At 41.3% G+C, this 20440-nt stretch overlaps 2 protein-coding genes across 9 annotated transcripts in view; one reads left to right on the forward strand and one right to left on the reverse strand.

Moving 5' to 3' along the window:
• Window positions 1-2586: 2586 nt before the first annotated feature.
• LOC118502190 (wiskott-Aldrich syndrome protein homolog 1-like) lies at window positions 2587-11875 on the reverse strand. 4 transcript variants are annotated; one of them, XR_004904884.1, is made up of 3 exons: window positions 10806-11330; window positions 8753-8807; window positions 2587-3292 (listed from the first exon to the last, which is right to left on the reverse strand). XR_004904884.1 is itself a non-coding variant. In XM_036033631.1 (3 exons), exons 1-2 carry the CDS (start codon window positions 11738-11740, stop codon window positions 10998-11000), a joined length of 567 nt encoding a protein of 188 aa, XP_035889524.1. In that variant the 5' UTR covers window positions 11741-11875; the 3' UTR covers window positions 2587-3292; window positions 10806-10997. The 4 variants fall into 4 exon arrangements, 2 of the variants coding, with proteins under 2 accessions (XP_035889524.1, XP_035889523.1); XR_004904883.1 differs by having other exon boundaries at window positions 8719-8807; XM_036033631.1 differs by lacking the exon at window positions 8753-8807 and having other exon boundaries at window positions 10806-11050; window positions 11227-11875.
• The window catches only part of TADA2A (transcriptional adaptor 2A), a 49730-nt gene continuing 40715 nt past the window's right edge, over window positions 11426-20440 (forward strand). For 2 of the 5 annotated variants that reach the window (XM_036033624.1, XM_036033628.1), the window contains exons 1-2: window positions 11478-11564; window positions 12873-12999. In XM_036033624.1, coding sequence (XP_035889517.1) covers window positions 12975-12999 — 25 coding nt within the window. In that variant the 5' untranslated portion in view covers window positions 11478-11564; window positions 12873-12974. Of the gene's footprint in view, window positions 11582-11874; window positions 12040-12872; window positions 13000-20440 lie in introns of those variants that run through there. The other 3 variants (XM_036033626.1, XM_028521040.2, XM_036033627.1) reach the window with 3 other exon arrangements.

Genomic DNA, 20440 nt, shown 5'->3' on the forward strand with positions numbered 1-20440 from the left:
CTTCATACCATTTTAAAGCTGTCTGCCCTTTTTGGCTAATGTATTAGTACTACCTGCCCAGTTAGCACAAGTATTAAGTTGTGTTTTTTTCAAGCCTTAGAGAGGACTGAAAGTCATTCTACCTTTTCTAAGGGTCTAAATCACCCCAATACGTTTTCATAGATGCAAATATTAAGGTAAGAAGTTGCTTAGGGCAGAGAAGCCACACTCACAGAAAATTCCAATTTAAACTTTTGAAGGTATTGTCAAATGACATTAATAGTTGTGTGTGTTGTGTGTTCAAGCACGACTTGTTCAGTGTAAGGACTGATGTCAATACTCATCCACAATACTCATCCTTTAGATAGACCTGTGTTCTCAAAAGTCAACATGACCTGGGACTCTCTGGACCTCTGAAAGGTCTGAGCAGGCCATTAGCATCCCTCCTTTCCTACAGCCAGGCTAGTGCAAGAGGCCACTGACCACAGAGGGGCTTAAAGGTGGCTCAGGCCCTGATTGTTCTTCTCCTCCCCCTTATGACTAGGGGCTAGGAACTGCCCTCCTCTTTTTTTTTGCCCTGTACAGGTTGACAGTCTTACGGCCCCTCCTCCCTGAACACTTGGATCCTCCACACCCTCTGCCCCTCTCTCAGAAGGGATTCCATTTCTGAGTTCATGGAATGGCCCTCATCTTCCTTGAGTTGCCACTTAGCTTTTTATATATACTTCCGAATAGTTCTTATGCTTGGAGGTTGCAGTGTGTGCTCTACATCTACATCTGTATATCTCTGTATTACTTTGTATCCAACAAAGTACTATGCTCACAGTAGACATTAAAAAAATGTGTTGGTAACATCACACTACTAAATGGATAGCTGAGGATGTCACACTGACTTTCTAGGAGAAAATGAAGTAACTTTAATTTTCACCTCCAAGCTGCTATTGGTTAACTGGATGGATGCAAAGCAGTGAAGGACCATCTGTAACTTAACTGTTGGTAAACACCTGAATTCGCCTCTCCAGACTTGTACGCCTTTCTCTAATATTTCTCTTCTTGTTCCATTTTCCAACACTTTTCTTTTTCCTTCCCTTCCTTTTCTTTCCCTTATTCAGTGACCTGACTTGCCAGTCACCTAATACTAAAAATTTCCCTTAATTTTCATTCCCAGAGGATTTAGATCCATGTTTATACTTGAAGTTCAGGTGCAAAAAGCCTTTTTTCTTCTACTTAACTCGCCTTCACATGGTGCAGTGTAGCAACAGGTGCATGTTGGTCTGTAATTAATGAACTTCCACCAGACTCTTGTGAATTTGCGCCACCCAGTGGTTGAAGTTGCTAACTTCATCCTCTGAAAAAAGCAGTGGGCAAAAATAATTAAATGTAAAATAAACAAATGAGAAGGCTATGTAACTGCCCCAAAGGAAGAAAACTCAATCACAACAGCCAAATTTTATCCTATTTTAAGTTATTTTATAAAACTTAAAATAGGATGAAAAAGGATATGTTCAAAGGTATAGCGTCATTGTCTCCACAGAATAACATGATGTCCAGAAGACTCTTAGGATTTATTCAGGTCACTACCGCTCCCTGCTGCACTAAAAAAGAATAATAAACAGTGCACACGAAAGGGTAAAGTCCTAATTGCTCTCTAGAAGAATCAAACATTCAACAGAAGACACACTAATTTTGAAGACATAAGCTAGACACACAATGATATTAGATGGCAGTTTAACTTATTTATTCCACAATAAATTTTCTTGGACATATCTATGTCTATGACACATGCCAAGGAGTAGAACTCATTGTTCAACTCTGTCAGATCTCATGTGGTTCTCCAAAGAGACTGTAGTAAATACATTCGCCAGCAGTAGCGAGAGTCTATTATTCCACACCCTCCCTAACTTGGGAATCTCAGACTAAAATGTTTGCCAATCTGATGGCTATATAGTCATATGTCATTGTTGCTCTTATGTGTATTGTCCTGCTTAATAGTAAAGTTGAACATCTTTCCACATATGTATTTGCTTCAGGTATTCTCTTGCTTATAACCTCTGCCTTCTTTTAAATCGGGTTGTTAGTCTTTTTAATTGAGTTGTACAGTCTTATATTCCCGCCTATACAGTTGGCCCTCTGTATCTGTGGGTTATGCATCCACAGATTCAAGCAACTGTGGATAGAAAATATTTTTTTAAAGGTTTTATTTATTTATTTTTAGAGAGGGGAGGGAGGGAGGGAGGGGGAGAGAGAGAAAGAGAGAGAGACATCAATGTGCGGTTGCTGGGGGTTATGGCCTGCAACCCAGGAATGTACCCTGGCTGGGAATCGAACCTGGGACACTTTGGTTCCCAGTTCGCGCTCAATCCACTGAGCTACACCAGCCAGGGCTAAAGATTTTATTTATTTATTTTTAGAGAGGGAAGGGAGGGAGGGAGATGGAGAGAGAGAGAGAGAGAGAGAGAGAGAGAGAGAGAGAGAGAAACATCAATGTGCGGTTGCTGGGGGTTATGGCCTGCAACCCAGGCATGTACCCTGGCTGGGAATCGAACCTGGGACACTTTGGTTCCCAGCCCAAGCTCAATCCACTGAGCTACGCCAGCCAGGGGCAGAAAATATTTTTAAAAAAAATACTACATTGTTGTTGACGTGTACAATGTAGTTAGGCCTGCAATGGTTACATCTGTAGTGAACATGTACAGACTCTTTTTCTTGTCATTATTCCATTAGCAATACAGTATAAACAACTATTTACATGATACTGCATTGTATTAGGTATTACAAGTAATCCAGAAATGACCTGAAGTACAAGGGAGTTATTTGCATAAGCTATATGCAAATAGTACACCATTTTGTACAAGTGACTTGAGCCTCTTTGAATTTTGGTAACCAAGGGGTGTTCTGGAACCAATCCCCCATGGATACCAAGAGACACCTGCATTATTATCTACAGTTAGAGATAAAAGTCTTAAAATTAATCCACCATGAAGAATGAACAGGTTAGACTGACAGGATTTCATTGAAAGTATCGATATAGGAATCAGATTCCTTTCTAGTTAGGAAGGAGGGAACTGGAAGGGTGAGCAGTGATACAGGGTAGAGAGGAGGTCAGACGGACTTCCCTAATGTGATGTTGGCACACCAACTGTTGGTTCTGCCAAAATGTCTCTCCCCTGTGCTTAGACAAATAAAAATGTTGTGCAAAGGTACTTTACGGCTTACCTTAGAAAGCTCAGTGATTTCCAGTGGAAAACACACCCAATTTAGAGAGTGCTGCCTGTTGCAATTCTTTTCAACACTATGGAGTCATTAAAAATGCCTAGAAAAACAATACTGAATAACTCATTCTGAAATTGAACCTGTGCGTTACTCAGCTGGTTTAATTTCAGAATAAGACAATGACAGATATCGGTAGTTTTGATATTAGCTGTTTTTTTCTCTTCCTGCTGTTAAGGCCTGAATAGGGTTGGAACATGCTGACAACCTGACTGCATCGTTCTGTCACGTATACGCTGGTAAAGCACAGTCCTTCAAAATGGGAGCCTCTGAAGTCCTTTTAAGAAATATGGTCTGGTTTGTGGGACTTTTAGATGTAAGTGTCAATAGCTTTTTAAATGCAGCCATAGAAGGCAATATGAACATAGATTCTTGGAGGCAGTGAGAGTCCCAGAGTTTGAGAGCCTGACAGTTGCTTATTTATGGGTAAATCTGCATGTTGAAGAATATATTAGAAACACACTGTAGACCACAGTGTGTTTCGCACAGGACTAGTGTTCAGGAACACAGCAGTCCCCCTTATCCATGGAGGATGTGTTCTAAGACCCCCAGTGGGTGTCTGAAACCACAGAGAGTACCGAAACCTACATACACACTATGTTTTTTTATACACGTACACACTGATGGTCAAGTTTAACTTACAAATTAGGTATACTAAGAGATTAACAATAACTAATAATAAAATAGAACAATTATAAAATAGAGTGTAATGCAGGTTATATAAATGTGATACCCCACTGCCCTCACCCTCCCCAACCTGGGATATGCTGGACAAAGGGTCGACTCATGTCCCAGGATGGACAGAGTGAAATGGGGTGAGATTTTACATGGCATGCAATTTAAAACTTGTGAATTGTTTATTTCTGGAATTTTCCATTTAATATATTGGGCCATGATTGATCACCAATAACTGAAATCGTGGAAAGCAAAACTGCAAATAACAGGGAACTAATATACATAATCTCTATTTCTCAGGAGCCCTTGGATTCCCTAAAAAAAACCTGACATATTTTGGCTTTAATCCATTACCTTCTGAAGTTGCATAAAGCGTGGTTAGAGGCTGGGAATGGAAGTTCAAATCTCTACTATGCTGCCTGCTTACACTCTCTGGCCATCAGTTTCTGCATCAGCAAAATGGGAGTAACAATACCTCCCTAAAAAGGTTTTTAAGGACTAAAATGAGAATATACAAACACAGAGCCTTGAACAGTAGCTATTTTTAGTACCAAGTAGGGAGGGAAAACCTGCTGTGCCATTTTGAAGAGTGTCAACCCTAAGAAATAACACATCTGCCAAGGACTCCTTGTGGTTAACTGGTCCCAAATTCATAGCCAGACTGTCACATTCATTGTTACAGAGTCCTCTTGTGCATACTGCATGTCAAAGCCACCCATGAGCTGCCAAGCCTCCTGCACTGTGCTCCTGCCGGCACTGCGCTGCTGTTGGAGCCAACCTTGATAAACTCCTGGTATTGTACTTTTACTAATGGCACTAATACTTTCCCCATCCGGAGTTGTACAGGTATATCCTCATTTGCACATTTATTGAGATATCAGAGCAGCTCCTCAATAACTAATCAGACCACGTGAGACGGCCAAACAGCCACAATGCGGTTTGGACCAATCAAACTGTGTAAATTTGGAGTCCTCATTTGCATAGAAATGGAGTAATCAGCAATGGGGGCAGGAACTTCCTTCTCCATAAGCCAGCTTCCCCTATTTCCATGGAGTGCACTTTCTGCTGCTTGGGGACTGTAACACTTGAGCTGCAACACTAAGCTATAACAAGGGCTACTTTGCCTGAGCTGCTTCACTTGAGTTGTTTCAATGAAGCCATTTCACTCCAAGGTTCTCCACCCACCACACCCCAGGTTGAGAACTCCCACTGGCACTGAATTGGTAGCAGTGAATTTTGGTTGACACGTGTGTCCAGCCCTGGCTGGTGTGGCTCACTGGGTTGAGCACCCACCTGTGAATTGAAAGGTCACTGGTTCGATTCCCAGCCAGGGCACAAGCCTGGGTAGTGGGCCAGGTCCCAGACTGGGGGCATGTGAGAGGCAACCAATGTTTCTCTCCTCTTTCTCCTTCCTTTCCTCCTCTCTAGAAATGAATGAATAAAATCTTTTTCAAAATAATGCTTAAAAAATTGTGTCTGTGAGTGCACGAGTAAAGGCTTTCAGAGAAAACTGTTGTCCTTGGTATAATTATAAATTCCAGAAAATTAATAAAGTGAGTAGACAAACACTAAAAAATGTGTTTGGCTGTGTGTAAAAATAACCAATTACAGTCATCTATGTAAACAGCTTAGCATTTAAGGTCTAATTATCACATAGCCCAATTACATATATCATTAAATACGTACCATATCAACCTTGTTTTTAGTTTTATTACAATTTTAAAGTATTTGCTCTATTCTGTAAGGAATGGTCTTTTTTGTCTTTGTTTTGTTTTTATTTTTAAAAATAATTTACATTTTTTTCCATTACCATTTCGTTCCCTTATATCCCCCACCCCCAGCAACCACCACACTGATGAAGGAATGGTCTTATAGTTAACTGTTCATAATACGTAAGTCTGTTAACCATTTACATTAATCAAATGGGACAGAGCTCCCGGGTTTGTTCTGCATTTGAGGTAAGTCTGGATTAATCACCCCCGACTGCAGCTATGCATCTGCCCTGTGAGACAATGTGCGCTCCCTTCAGTTCTGTGGTGAGGAAGGTGCTAAAGAAGTAGGCAGCAAAAAGGTTCTGTTTCATCACTTGGTGTTCTGGGAGTCCACAGATTTCCAGTAGGCAATTTTTTTATTTCAATAATGACAAAATTCTAATGCTAAGCACTAGCCAACCTGACCTAGAACAACTTCTAAACAAGGCCCAGGGTTATCCTATGGAGCGCTTATAGAATTATAATTACAATTTATTTGACTCCCACCATGAACTAGGACTATGCATACATCATCACAGAACCCTTATTAGGTATTACATATTTTTTATTTTATATATGAGGAAAAAAGAGGCACAGATGATAACTTGCTTAAATTCTTTTAAAAAGAATTTAAAAAGTACTTTTTCCATTATTGCCAAAATGCTTGAAGGTAGTAAAGGGTGCAGACAGGATTCAAATTCAGGAAAGCTGTAAAGTCCATACTTTTTAAATTATATTAAACTGTGCCTGGTTCCTTACAAGTCATATTTCAAACATTAAGCATTTGCTGGCTGCAAAAGAATATAGGCTGCCTATCATTGAATGATGCGAAACATTTTCGGAGGTTGTCTGACAACCAAAAGGTGGATACCCTGTATATCGGGCTGAAATGGACACTGCTAGGCTGCCTAGTGGGCATTTGCAAGTTTTTTGATTAAACAGAGTCCCTCAGCAACAATATACTCCTAGTTCACCTAACTTTTTGGATTCTACCCAAAACCTGGTGACTCATTAGACAGATATCCTGTACTTTTTGCAGATCAAAAAGAAGTCAAATGAGTTGAGGAAGAGGCAGAAGAGATGAGTAGCAAAGGTTCACATTCATGAAAACTCTGCTTAATTGCCATAGCATTATGTGAATCCTTGATTCCTGCTACCTCCTCCATTTTAAATAGTCAGAGGCAGTTTATTAGCTATATTTGGACAGATGTGGTTTTAATTCTGGCTGTGCTACCTAGTAACTGAATGACTTTGGGCAAGTGATTTTACCTGAGACTTATTTTTCCCTGTCTGTAGAGTGGGATGCAACAGGGCAATGCAGCAGAAAATTTCCTCGCTCTTGTTCACCTTTGAGACCTTTAGCTTCCTCCTACTTATGCAGAAGCACTCGGAGCCAAGCCTCACTGGATGGAGAAATGGTTCTGGGTAACCTTACATTTCTTACTCTGCAGACTGATCATAGTTTGGGTGGATCAATTTAAAGAAGCCCTTTAGGAACTTCCTTGAAGGAAAGGGACTGACTCCCTAACTCTTTTGACCAGGATGGCCACAAAGAGAGAAAGACAGAGAGGTGTGGAGTGAAGGGGAGGAGGAAGGAGGAAGGCAACGTTCCTGATGCCAGAGGCAGCAGCAGAGGCCACGGAGGCTAGAACCAGTCCCGAGCTAGGCCTTGAAAACTTAAACCCTTGAGGCATAGGCCTTTGGTGGGGTGAAGCCCTCCCTAGCGAGCACATCATAGGAAGACTCCTTGCCTTGAAGAGCCCTTGTAAGTGGTAAAGGGCTCTACTCCAGGACCAGAACCTCTGGCTAATTCACACTGGGTATATTTTGCAGTTTAAAGGGGAGGAAATTGAAACCTAGAAGGCATAGCTAGACTTTTAAACTTTCTATTTTTATCTATTTGTATACCAAACTACCAAAAGCCACTTTAGTCTGTAAGAAAAATAAATATTAGATGAGATAAAGTTTATAAATTCTTTCAGCACTCTGGACATAGTAAATATCTAAAAATGGCAGAGAATCAGTTCCATAGAGAGGGAGGCTCAGAAACTGCACTTTTGATTCTAATGAACGAAGCTTAGTAGTGGAAAAGGAGTTGCTGGGATATTTTGAACTTAGTCAATGGCAGCCACATCACAGAGCCTGATAGTATAACACAATTTTCCTTGTTGTGTTTCAAGTTCAAAAGTCAACCTCCTAAGTTAACTATGGATGAAAGGGCTTGGAGTGTATTGTATTAATCCGTCCTGAAGTTCTGTCTTCAAAAATATTAGCCTAAGGCCTGGCTGGGTGGCTCAGTTGGTTGGAGCATTGTCCCATACGCCAAAAGGTCACAGGTTTGATTCCCAGTCAGGACACACACCTAGGTTGTGGGTTTGACCCACGGTCAGAGCATGTACGGAAGGCAACTGATCAATGTTTTTCTCTCACATTTTTTTTCTCTTCTCTCCCTCCCTCTCTCTCTAAAATCAGTAAACATATCCTTGGGTGAGAATTTAAAAAATTAGCCCTAACGTAAATTTGTGACTAAAAGCAATAAAAAGTTTTTTTTCAGGTTCCTTTATAGAGGGGAGCAAGACGACATCTCTGCTCTGACAAGTTACATACAGGTTTCACGGGAAGCATGTAAAAATCCACTTAACCCAGACTTGGGGGCCAGGAGAGACGTTCCTGAGGGAGGGATGTCTAAGTTGAAGTTGAGGTACCTCGGCAAAGGGAGCCCGGAAGGAACAGAGAACATAAGGGAAAACCGAGGCCTTTCTATTTGGCTGGAGAATGAAGTGTGAGCTGGGGCAGTGATGACCAGGAAACAGGAGCACACCAGACCCTGAAGGGCCTTCTAAAAGAGGGACCACATAATTTATTGCACAAACTGAGACACTTCTGAGAGTGAAATGAGACAATATGACTAATTATGTGGGGACAACAGGAATGAATCAGGACTGTCCTGAGCAAACTGGAGCTTATGGTCACCCTAGTTATAAGTCATGTTCTGGTGCTTGAACTTCAGTGAAAGCATAGACTGGGTATCTTCTCTGTTTACCTTATACATTTTGCCTGAGTGACTTCATCCATACCTTTGCCTTTACTTGCTCATTTCACAAATATTCGTCCAGGACGCACTTCTGGGCACTGAGGTTACAAAGAAGAAAAGACACAGTGTCTGTCCTCAAGCTCTGTCAAAAGACACACATCCAAAGAAACAATTCTAATACATTCATACAATTTTAGCCCTGGTCTCTCCTCTCAGCTCTAAACTCATTCATATGTTATTTTTATTTAGATTGCAAAATATGGATCTGAAACAGAACTTTTATTTTCCTACAAATCTCTTTTCCTTCAGCTGGTCTTATCATTGATACCACTCTCCACTACATACTGAAGGCAAAAACCCAGAAAAGTGCTACCTGAATCAGTGCTACCCTTCTTACTGGGCCTTTTCATTTCTTCACATCTTTCTTAAGCACAATGACTAAACTGGGGCTTAGAATTCTAAAGCGGGCCTAACATCGGTTAAAGTGGAAGGGTAATTTCAGGGCCTTGAACACAATGTTTGCAATGAATGGATTGTTGTAGTACGTGGGACTGTTTTCTCCACAATACTATATTGATAACGCATATCCAGTTTGTTGACAACTATGATGTCCAGATCTGGATATATGCCCTAGACAGTTTTGAAAAATTCAGTTTAGCCCTGGCCAATAAGGTTCAGTTGGTTGAAGTGTGGTCCCATAGACCAAATGGTTGCAGGTTCGATTCCAAGTCAGGGTACATATCCAAGTTGCAGATTTGTCCCCCAGTTGGGGCCAGTAGGAGAAGGCAACCAAGTCAGTGTTTCTCTCTCACATCGACACCCCCTCCCCCAGTCTCCCTCCCTTCCTTTCTCTACAAAAGCAGTGAAAAATGTCCTAGAGTGAGGATAAAAACAAAAATTCAGTTCAGGTGAAAAAGACATGAAGGTAAGATCTATGTTTGACCCTATCTCCTCTTTGTGGAGGATGTGAAAGCGGTTGCACAGGTGTAAAGGTGTAGGTGAAACACTGATGTTAATAAACTATCTGTTGAACAATTGCTATGTAAAAGGACAATTTATGCTTCAAAGGGCACTTTTAATGTTTTATTGTCTATTCTCCACACAGCTTCCAGAGTAATCACTCTAAAGTAAATCAGATTACTTCTTGTCTCTCAATCCTTCCAAGGCATCACATCATTTTCCAATAAAATAAAAAATCCAACCATGGCTTATCAGAGGATACATGATCTGGATTCTGCCTGTTTCCCAACTCATTTCTCTAACTGGCTGTGCTGCAACCACACTGGTCTCATTGCTTCATCTGCAACATGGCAACCAAGTCCCCATCTTAGGGCCACTGCAATTGCCATTTCTCTTCTAGAATAGATTCCCTCTAGAAAGCCACACAGCTGCCTCCCTCATTTAATTAGAATTTCTGCCTATGTGTCTTCCCTTAAGAGGCCTTCCTTGTCTATCTTCTCTAAAAGAGCATCTTCACATCACTCTTAGCCCTTTAGCCTGATTTTCCCCCTAAAACTTACTACATTACTGGGATTTACCAGAATATATTTAGTAATATATTCTGTTATTCCTTGTTGTCAACCTCCTCCACTAAGAGGCAGACTTTGTTTTGTTCACTGCTGAATTCCCAGCACCTAGAACAATGTCGCTCATAAAATATTTGTTGAATGAATAAACAGATTTTCAGGATACATCAAATATAAAACTACTCCATATTTATTTATGCAGAGGAGAATGTGTGTATATACTTATAGCAAAAAAAAAGTCACATAAGCAGAAAGTGTAAATAAATTTTAAAAGTTGGATAAATTTATGAACGAGACTTTGAAACATAGGTAACAGCATGGTTAAGGTGGACCGGTTTGAATCCCCTTCATCAACACTTCCTAGCAGTGTGATCCCAAGTTATTTGTAAGCCAGAATCTAAATGTCTTCAGCTGGAAAATGGGAATAATAATGGTGCCTATCTCATAAGGTTGTTTTTGAAGATTAAATGAGACCATATATGTAACCTCCTTTGTACAATGCCTGGCATGCAATAAACAATCGACATAGAGTTGCTATTATAATTAGTAGTAATAAGAGTTGGGACATACCTAGCCCTCAAGATTGACATCAGAGTGGGCCACCACATCGTCTCATCATTGCGCCTCAATTTGGGTCTCTGAAGCCCAAAGAGGGGATGGTTCTTTCCAAAGGAGATAATTTCGACGGCCCAGAAGCATCTCAATGAAACGCACCCTGTTCACCCTTACACCATTCAGTCTGGTTAATCCATGAGCAGCACTTCAAGACCCAGATTCCAGAAACGGCCAGAGTCCCTTGGCTTCAATTTCCTTTGCTGCAACAGGGGTGAGAATGTTAAATACACAAAAGCAGACCAGAACAGGCCCGCCCCGCCTCACGGCACTCCGGAGGGGGATCAAACAGCACCACAGGCCGGCACCAGGCGACCCGCAACGCACTTTACGGGACATGTGATTATTGGTCTGACTCAAAGTCGGGCAAGTTGCTCACCCGCATCCTCCCAGGCCTCTGCCATAGGTCGGGAGCGGCACAAGGCGAGGACCCGGCGGGACCGAGGGGATTGTGGCAAGCGAGCCGCACACGGCAGGGCCCAAAGGGCACCGGAGGGAAAAGGGTGGAGACGACCGGCGCGTGGTACGCGGCAGGGAAGGGGCGATCTCGCGCTTGCGCTGCTCGGGAGCGAGCACGCAAACCCAGGAACGCGCACGTGTCTGGCTGCTTCTCGGCGCGGAGGTGGGGGCACGGTGAAGTGAGGCTCCAGGAGCTGCAGGGCGGACGGCGGGGCACGAGCTTCTCTAAAGGCACGAGGAAGAGGTGGAGACCACGAAGTGCGGCGGGGATCGAGGTCAGGCTGCGAGCCTGGGCGGCGGGGAACACGCGGCAGGGGGGCGGGCAGGCGGCGTCGGCCACGTCGCGCTTTGAGGGAAGGCGGGGCTTGACCCCTCGGCCCCGCCCCGCGGCGTCGGGTGCTTGGTGCGGCTCCGAGTTGTCCCAGGTTAGGCATTCCTGTTAGCGCTATGCTGCGCGTAACTGTGCTAGCGACAGCCACTGTGTCGTGCCACTACAGATGTTTCCCATTGAGTTTTCCAGTAGCCTTCCACAGTAGGCATTTAAGCTCCCAGCTAGAGCTGAAGCTGATGGAGGCTCAGGCAAAGTGACTTACCCAAGGTCTTGCAGCTAATAAGGAACTAAAGGAGGATTTGAACCTTGTCAAAAATTGCACAGCCTGCACCTGTCCTCCACACCACACTGAATGCTGTTCTTCACGTACCTTCCGCCCTACCAGTAACATCTTTGAATTTGGTAAATGTTAATTTTGGAGCTAGCATCTATCCTTTCATGGATGTTATTACAATTTTGTGCTTACGATGTGGAGTGTTATCAGATTGTTTAAACATCTTTTACTTAGCCCTATCTAGTAACATCTGTTGAACATGGCGCTGCTATTCACTACCTGTAAGACATTGTGCAGCCCTGGCTGTTGTGGTTTGCTGGATGGAGCGCCGCCAGCAAACCAAAGGGGAACCAAAGAGTCACCGATTCAATGCGCAGTCAGGGCACATGCCCGGGCAGTGGGAGGCACTCGAGAGGCAACCACACATTGATGTTTCTCTCCCTCTCTTTCTCCCAGATTTTTTGACTAATGAATGACCGAGCTCTAACTGCCTTCTATCCTTGTATATCTTATTGCCGGTTCAGATTTCTCTAAGAGATCTGGTTGCTTTAGCTGCTGTGGGGGTTGTAGTTGGAGCATCACAATTGGCAACCCCTCTGAACCGTGTGAAATGTCTGAGAGTCAGTTTCCCAAAGAAGGAGAGAAGTGCTGCTAGACAGAGGAAACCAGTAGTTGTTATTAGAGCTATGTAGCTTTTTGTAGAGGGCTTACCATGGGCCAGGCACCATGGTACATTATTTATATGGATTTTGATATTTAATCCTCAAAACACCTCTGGGAGTTAGATACTATTATAACCATGCTCATTTTAGAGAGGAGGACACAGACTTATAGAGATAAAATACTTGCTTAATGCTACAAAGTTCGGATGTAGTAGAGTTTAGTACATTGCACTGTCTTCTCTTTATCTTGTTCCTTTGAATGATTTCCTGATCTGTGTGCCACTGTTGTTTGTTCATAGGGGATCATCGAGCTTTGGCATTTGTGTCAGCCAGCTCTGAAATCTCCTTGAAGGGGCACTGCACTGAGGAAGATCAAAGCCGCAGTCTTTGCTAATTCAGGAATGGACCGCTTGGGTTCCTTTAGCAGTAAGTACTGTGTGAGCAAGTCTCAGGTGAATAGTAACAGCAAACCGAAGTGGAATTTGCTCAAAGAAGAAAAATAAGCACTTTGAAGTTAAAGCCCTATGAATCGGATCCTAAAGAAATAAGAGTATCAACTCAACATAAAATCAGTCAATATTTATTGATTGCCCACTGAACACATAACACAAACACATCACCCTAGGTGTCATAAGAAAACTAAGGTCAGATGCATAGTATGATTAACCTGCATTTAAATTTTAAAAAGCAATCGTATTTCTCTTTAAAATGAGTAACATATTTGTGATGCCTTCATAAATAATATCAGTGGTAGAATTAAGAAAATGCCCTTCTCCCTCTTTTAGGTAGAACTTAGAGGTAAACCACATATAATAATAACACAGAGAATTGCAATATGTGTGAAATAAACTCAGGCAGCCACACTATGGAGATATATATATATATACACACATACTGCTTTTTCTCTAATTCTGAAGATAAGAGACTTGGCAGAAATAGAAATCCATTGTTAGATGTTAGCTGTGTCCCAATGAGAAGAATCAAAGTGGTACTTTTGGGTGTGTTTCCTCTAGAGCAGTTTCTTTTTTTTTTTTTTTTTTTTTTAATTAAAAAATAAAAAATGACTTTATTTTTTTTTTATTTCAATCATTGTTCAAGTACAGTTTTCTCCCCCCTACTCCGTTCCAGCCATCCACCCAAACCCTCCCCCCTTCCCCCCCATTACCCCCCACCCTAGTTTTTGTCCATGTGTCCTCCAATTTGTTCCTGTAATCCTACCCATTCCCCCCTGAAATTCCCTCTTCTCTCCCTCTGGTCACTGTCAGGACTATCCCCTATTTCAGTGTCTTTGGTTATATTTTGCTAGTTTTTTGTTTTGTTTTGTTTTGTTGTTTAGATTCCTGTTAAAGGTGATATCATGTGGTATTTGTCTTTCACTGCCTGGCTTGTTTCACTTAGCATAATGCTTTCCAGCTCCATCCATGCTGTTGCAAAGGGTATGAGCTCCTTCTTTCTTTCTGCTGCATAGAATTCCATTGTGTAAATGTACCATAGTTTTTTGATCCATTCATTTACTGATGGGCATCTAGGTTGCTTCCAGCACCTAGCTATTGTAATTGTGCTGCTATGAACATCGGGGTGCAAAGGTTCTTTTGTATTGGTGTTTTAGTGTTCTTAGGATAGAGTCCCAGCAATGGAATTAGAGCAGTTTCTTAAAGGGGCTCTGACTGACTCTCATCACACTCTCTACACACATTTAGCACAGAATAGTCTTCAAACATCAGTTTAGATCTCATTTTGCACATGGAGAAAGAACCTAAAAGAATTGTCCCAATGGTGGGAGTGAAAATTGAAACCGCTTCCTCTCCCTTTTAAAAATAACTTTTTAAAAAATATATTTTATTGATTATGCTATTAGTTGTCCCATTCCCTCCTTCACTCCCCTCCACCCTGTACACCCTCTCCCACCCACATCCCCCCTTTAGTTCATGTCCATGTGTCATACTTATAAGTTCTTTAGCTTCTACATTTCTCATACTATTCTTACCCTCCCCCTGTCTATTTTCTACCTACAATCTGTGCTACTTATTCTCTGTACCTTTTCCCCCTCTCTCCTCCTCCCATACCCCTGTTGCTAACCCTCCATGTGATCTCCATTTCTGTGGTTCTGTTCCTGTTCAAGTTGTTTGCTTAGTTTCTTTTGGTTTTGCTTTAAGTGTGGTTGTTAATAATTGTGAGTTTGCTGTCCTTTTACTATACATGTGTTTTTTTAATCTTCTTTTCTTAGATAAGTCCCTTTAACATTTCATAAATTAAGAGCTTGGTGGTGATGAACTCCTTTAATTTGACCTTATCTGAGAAGCACTTTATCTGCCCTTTCATTCTAAATGAAAGCTTTGCTGGATAGAGTAATCTGGGTTATAGGTCCTTGTCTTTCATGACTTGGAATACTTCTTTCCAGCCCTTTCTTGCCTGTAAGGTCTCTTTTGAGAAATCAGCTGACAGTCTGACGGTAACTCCTTTGTAGGTGACTGTCCCCTTATCTCTTGCTGCTTCTAGGATTCTCTCCTTCATTTTTACCTTGGCTAATGTAATTATGATGTGCCTTTGTGTGTTTCTTCTTGGGTCCAACTTCTTTGGGACTCTCTGAGCTTCCTGGACTTCCTGGAAGTCTATTTCCTTTGCCAGAATGGGGAAGTTCTCCTTTATTATTTGTTCAAATACGTTTTTATCTGTTGCTCTTCCTCTTCCTCTTCTGGTACCCCTATTATTCGGATGTTGGAATGTTTAAAGATGTCCTGGAGGTTCCTAAGCTTCTCCTCGTTTTTTTTTTAATTCTTATTTCTCCATTCTTTCCTGTTTGGTTGTTTTTTTCTTCCTTCTGGTCCACTCTATTGTTTTGAGTCCCAGTTTCCTTCCCATCACTATTGGTTCCCTGTGCATTTTCCTTCATTTCCTTTATGGTAACCTGCATTTTTTCATCTGATTTGCGACCAAAATCAACCAATTCTGTGAGCTTCCTGATCACCAGTGTTTTGAACTGTGCATCTGATAGGTTAGCTATCTCTTGGTCCCTCAAAAGGATGAGTTCTGGGGCACTGATTTGTTTTTCTGTTTGAGCCATCTCTCTCTCTCTCTCTTTTTTTTTTTTTTTTTGGTCTGGTCACTCCTATTATGGTGAGGAGCGGAGCCTTAGGTGTTCACCGGGGCTGGGCACCCCAGTCGCTGAGTTGTGATGTTGTATGTGGGGGCGGGGCCGAGAGGGAACAATGGCAGTAGCTCCGTTCTCCTCCGTGGGACCTCAGTCCCTTCCCTGGGATCCTGGGTTGCGCGATCTGCCCTGCTCCACAATCGCAGCCTCACTGGGTCCGCCAGCTGCCCCTTGTGTACTCAGGGGCCACCCGCTGCGATCTTGTGCACCCCAGATGCCTTACGCGCTCCTGGTTGCCTTAGGCGTCCAACTCTCCCTGTTCTCTGTGCTGCTACCTGCGCTGTGACCTGTGCCCGGCTGCTTGTCTTGGCTCCTCCTACCAGTCCAGATGAATGGGTCTATTTCAACTTCTTGGCTATCCAACTTCCATTCAGATAAATTTTCTGTTAGTTCTGGGTATTATTCTGCCTCTAAATTGTTGTTGTTCCAGTCTTGGCTGTGCATGGAGGTACAGTGCGTCCATCTATGCCTCCAACTTGGCTGGAAGTCCTAAAAATAACTTTTAAACTTTTTATTTGGAAATAATTTCAAACTTACAAGAAAGTTGGAAGGTAGTCTTAAGAGTACAAAAAATAACCCATACACCTTTTGTTAACTTTTTACTCTATTTGTGTGCATTTTCTCTCTCCCTCTTCTTCCCTATTAATAGAGATATATAATACATTGATATATTTATATATATATTTATAGATAGACACATACACCCCATATATTTTTTTGAATCATTTGAGGGTAAGAGACATATAGTAAGTCTTCAATGTTGTTGATAGATTCTTGGAAACTGCAACTTTAAACAAAATGAAATAAAACAAAACCAATGTTACCACAGGCTAGTTGATATAAACAAGAGTTAAGTTCCTATGGCATATTTCTGGCCACAAAAACATCACCAAACTTCAAACTAAAGACCCCAGATACTTCTAATATTAAACATTGAAACAGATGTAAGCTATACATACATTTAAGAAAGATGGATAAAAACAAGACAATTGTTTTCCAACCCACTTATTCCAGTTCATGGTCAAGGGTGGCCAGAGCCCATCCCAGCAGCTCAGGGTAGAAGGTGGGAACTGACCCTGGACAGAACACCATTCTGTTGAAGAGCATACTCACTCATATGGGAGAATTTAGACATACAGTGTGCCTGACGTATACATCTTTGGCATGTGGGAGGAAACTGGAGCCTCTAGGGAAAAACCCCTGCAGACACAGGGAGCGTGTGCAAACTCTTTACAGACACGGGCCCCGACTGGGAATCAGTTTTTTTTCATTGACATCATAACAAAATGACATTGAACAAATGAACAGAACATTGTACAAGGGTGTGCTGAATATCATGGCCCTTTACTCCTAAGTACTTAAGTGTTTATTTCCTAATAGGGATATTTTATTACATAACCTCAGTAGAGTTATCAACTTCAGTAAATTTAACATTGATAAAATACTTTTATCTGACCTATTGTCTGTATTCCAGTTTTGTCAGCTGACTCAATAATGTCCTTTATGGTGTTTTCCTTCCTGTACAAGAAACAGGTCAGGTCTTGTATTAAGTTGCTATGTCTCTTTGGCCTCCTTTAAACTGAAACATTTGCACAGCCTTTGTTTTGGTGACTTTGACACATTTGAAAAATACAGGCTCCCCCCTACCCTTTTTTAAAATAGAGGTTTCTCATTTGGGGTTTGCCTCATTTTGCCAATCTCATTGGTGATGTGATTTTCTTTAACTGTTTATTTTTAGAGTTGGGGAGGGGGAGAAAGAAAGGGAGAGAAACAATAGTGTGTGAGAGAAACATCAGTCAGTTGCCTCTCACCTGCCCCCAACTGGGGATCTGGTGCACAACCCAGACATGTGTCCTGACTGAGAATCGAACTGGCCACTTTTTCAGTCTGCAGGCCAGCACTCAATCCACTGAGCCACACCAGCCAGGGCTGGTGATGTGAATTCTGAAAATCCAGGCAAGGTGTCTCAGTTCTCCACTGTATAATCTGTTTTTTCCCTTGCATATATACTAAGTAACCCATAGGGAGATGCTTTCAGGTGATAAAATACTCTGCTCATCAAAATTTTTTCCTAGATTTAACATTCATTGATGATTTTTGCCTGATCTAGTCTTGACTGTGAAGGTTGAAAAAATGATTCTCTGCACCCCGCCATTCGGCACTCTCCACATTAACTGGTTGGCACTTAGCATTCTACTGTAATAAAGAGACTGCCCATGCCCTCTATGTATGTATGTATATATAAATATGTATGTATTATAATACGAACACATGAATTCTTTTCAATGGTTTAGAATTCATTATTATACTTCATTATTTTGGTTCTGAGATTGCTTCAGTTTGACCACCATGAGTCCCTTCAAACTGGCTCCTTGCATCCTCTGACATGCCCACCCCCATCACTTTTTGAGCATCTTCTCACTTTCTGGCATGCCATGTACCAGGTTCATCTTGTACCTCTGCCCCAACCTTGGAAGGAGCCCAGGTTCCTTTTAGAGAGGAATGACATTAAAGACCAAGATCTCATCACTGCTCATTGCTCCTAGAGTATCTTTGTATTTTGGCCCACGGAGCTAGGGAAAATATGTGCATATATGCCTTATACACATATACCTATGTGTGTGCATATGTGTACATTGTGTACATATTCACATATACATGCATATACACATACAGATACCTTTCTAAAGAAATCATTTGTTCACATAGATACCTCTACTTCATCTTCATAGGATTTTCCTTATTTCCCCCGTTCTTTATTTGTATATCCTGTCCTCAGCGGGAACCTTGACTCCCAACATCAGGATATTTACTCATTTACTCAGTCTTTTTTTTTTTAATTGGTTTGAGAGAGAGAGAGAAAAAAACATTGATATTTGTTGTTCCGCCCTGTTATGTATCCCCTGGTTGATTCTTGTGTGTGCCCTGACCTCGGATTGAACATGCCACCCCAGTGTATCCAGATGGCGCTCTAACCAATTGAGCTACCCAGCCAGGGCTGCTGTCTTTTAATACATCCAAAATTATTTCATAATTGCTCTGCACATACCACTACATAAAACAAACCCACTTCAGCACGTTCAGGATTTGTTTGTAATTCTCCCCTGGATCACCCAGGACTGAAGGTGTATTGTTAAGGGTAAGTTACTTGGATTGGTTCTTCTTTTTGTTCCTCTTCAGAGTAGTTATAGCATTCTTTTTAAATACTGTTGGGTTCACCTGTTCATTCTACTTTCAGTTTTCCCTTCCTATATTTCAATTTTCTTTAATTTGTAGAATACATATGCTTCTAAAAATCAAAACTATACAAAAAAGATATATTGGAGAATGAGCACTTCTTCCTATATCTTTTCTACTCCATTCCATTCTCCCTCCCCAATCCTTTGTAGGTATTGATTTTATTGTTTTTAGGTTTATCTTTCCTTTTATTCCCCCCCTTCCTAAATTCTTACAGAAAAGATAGAATCCATACATGCTCTTTTGCACTTCGGTTTTTTTCACATAATAATATCACCTGGAAATAGTATATGAGTTTGTAGAGATTGTTCTCATTCTTTCTTATGGTTGCATAGTACTCCATCATGTGGGTGTAGTAGAGTTTCTTCCACTACTCCAGTGCTGACATAGCTATGTGCTATGTGGTATTTTGCAATTACAAATAAAGATCTAATGCATAACCTTGGGCATATATATTTTTGTTTTTTCAGATATGTATGTTCCTGGTAAATTCCTAGAAGTGGAATTACGGGTCAAAAAATAGATGGATGATTAGTTTTATTTAGATACAGCTAAATTCTCCTCTCTAGGGATGGGGCCATTTTGCATTCCTATCAACAATGTGTGAGAATGACTATCTCCCCACAGCCTTACTAAGAAAGTATGTTATCAAGTTTTTGAATTTTTGCCAATCTGATAGGTGAGAAGTTACAGCTCAGTGTAGATTTTTCTTAATTATGAAATTGAATGGCTTTTGATATGTTTAATGGTCATTTTTATATCTTTTTCTTTTTAAGATTTCATTTATTTAATTTAAGAGAGAGGGGAAGAGAGAGAGAAAGAGAGGGAGAGAAGTATCAATATGCGGTTGCCTCTCACATGCCACCTTACTGGGGACCTGGCCTACAACCCAGGCATGTGCCCTGACTCGGAATCGAACCAGCAACCCTTTTGTTTGCAGGCTGGTGCTCAATCCACTGAGCCACATCAGCCAAAGCTCTTTTTTCTAAATACCTCTTCATGTCTTTCGCAATAGGATTTTGGTCTTTTTTTTCTTCTCAATTTTTAAAAGGTTTTTTTTAGATTTTATTTATTTACTTTTAGAGAGAGGGGAAGGGAGAGACAAAGAGAGGGAGAAAAACATTAATGTGTGATTGCCTCTCATGAGCACCCCCACTGGCCCACAACCCAGGTATGTGCCCTGACTGGAATAGAACTGGCGACTCTTTGGTTCGCATTCTGACACTCATTCCACTGAGCCACACCAGCCAGGGCTAGAAGTTTTTTGTAATATTAGGGATTTTAGCCATTCATGATATGTTTGGAGATATTTTCTTCCAGCTTATTAGTTTTTTTTTTTTTTTTTTTTTTTTTTACTTCTGGTGTTTTTGTTTGTTGGCTTTGTTTATGCACTCAAATTTATTAACCTTTTATTGCCCTTGGATTTTGATTGATAGTAAAAAAAGGCCTTTCCCTACTCCTAGGTTATAAAAAAGTTCT

The sequence above is a fragment of the Phyllostomus discolor genome, chromosome 8 (assembly GCF_004126475.2).
Source record: "Phyllostomus discolor isolate MPI-MPIP mPhyDis1 chromosome 8, mPhyDis1.pri.v3, whole genome shotgun sequence".
NCBI lineage: Eukaryota > Metazoa > Chordata > Mammalia > Chiroptera > Phyllostomidae > Phyllostomus > Phyllostomus discolor.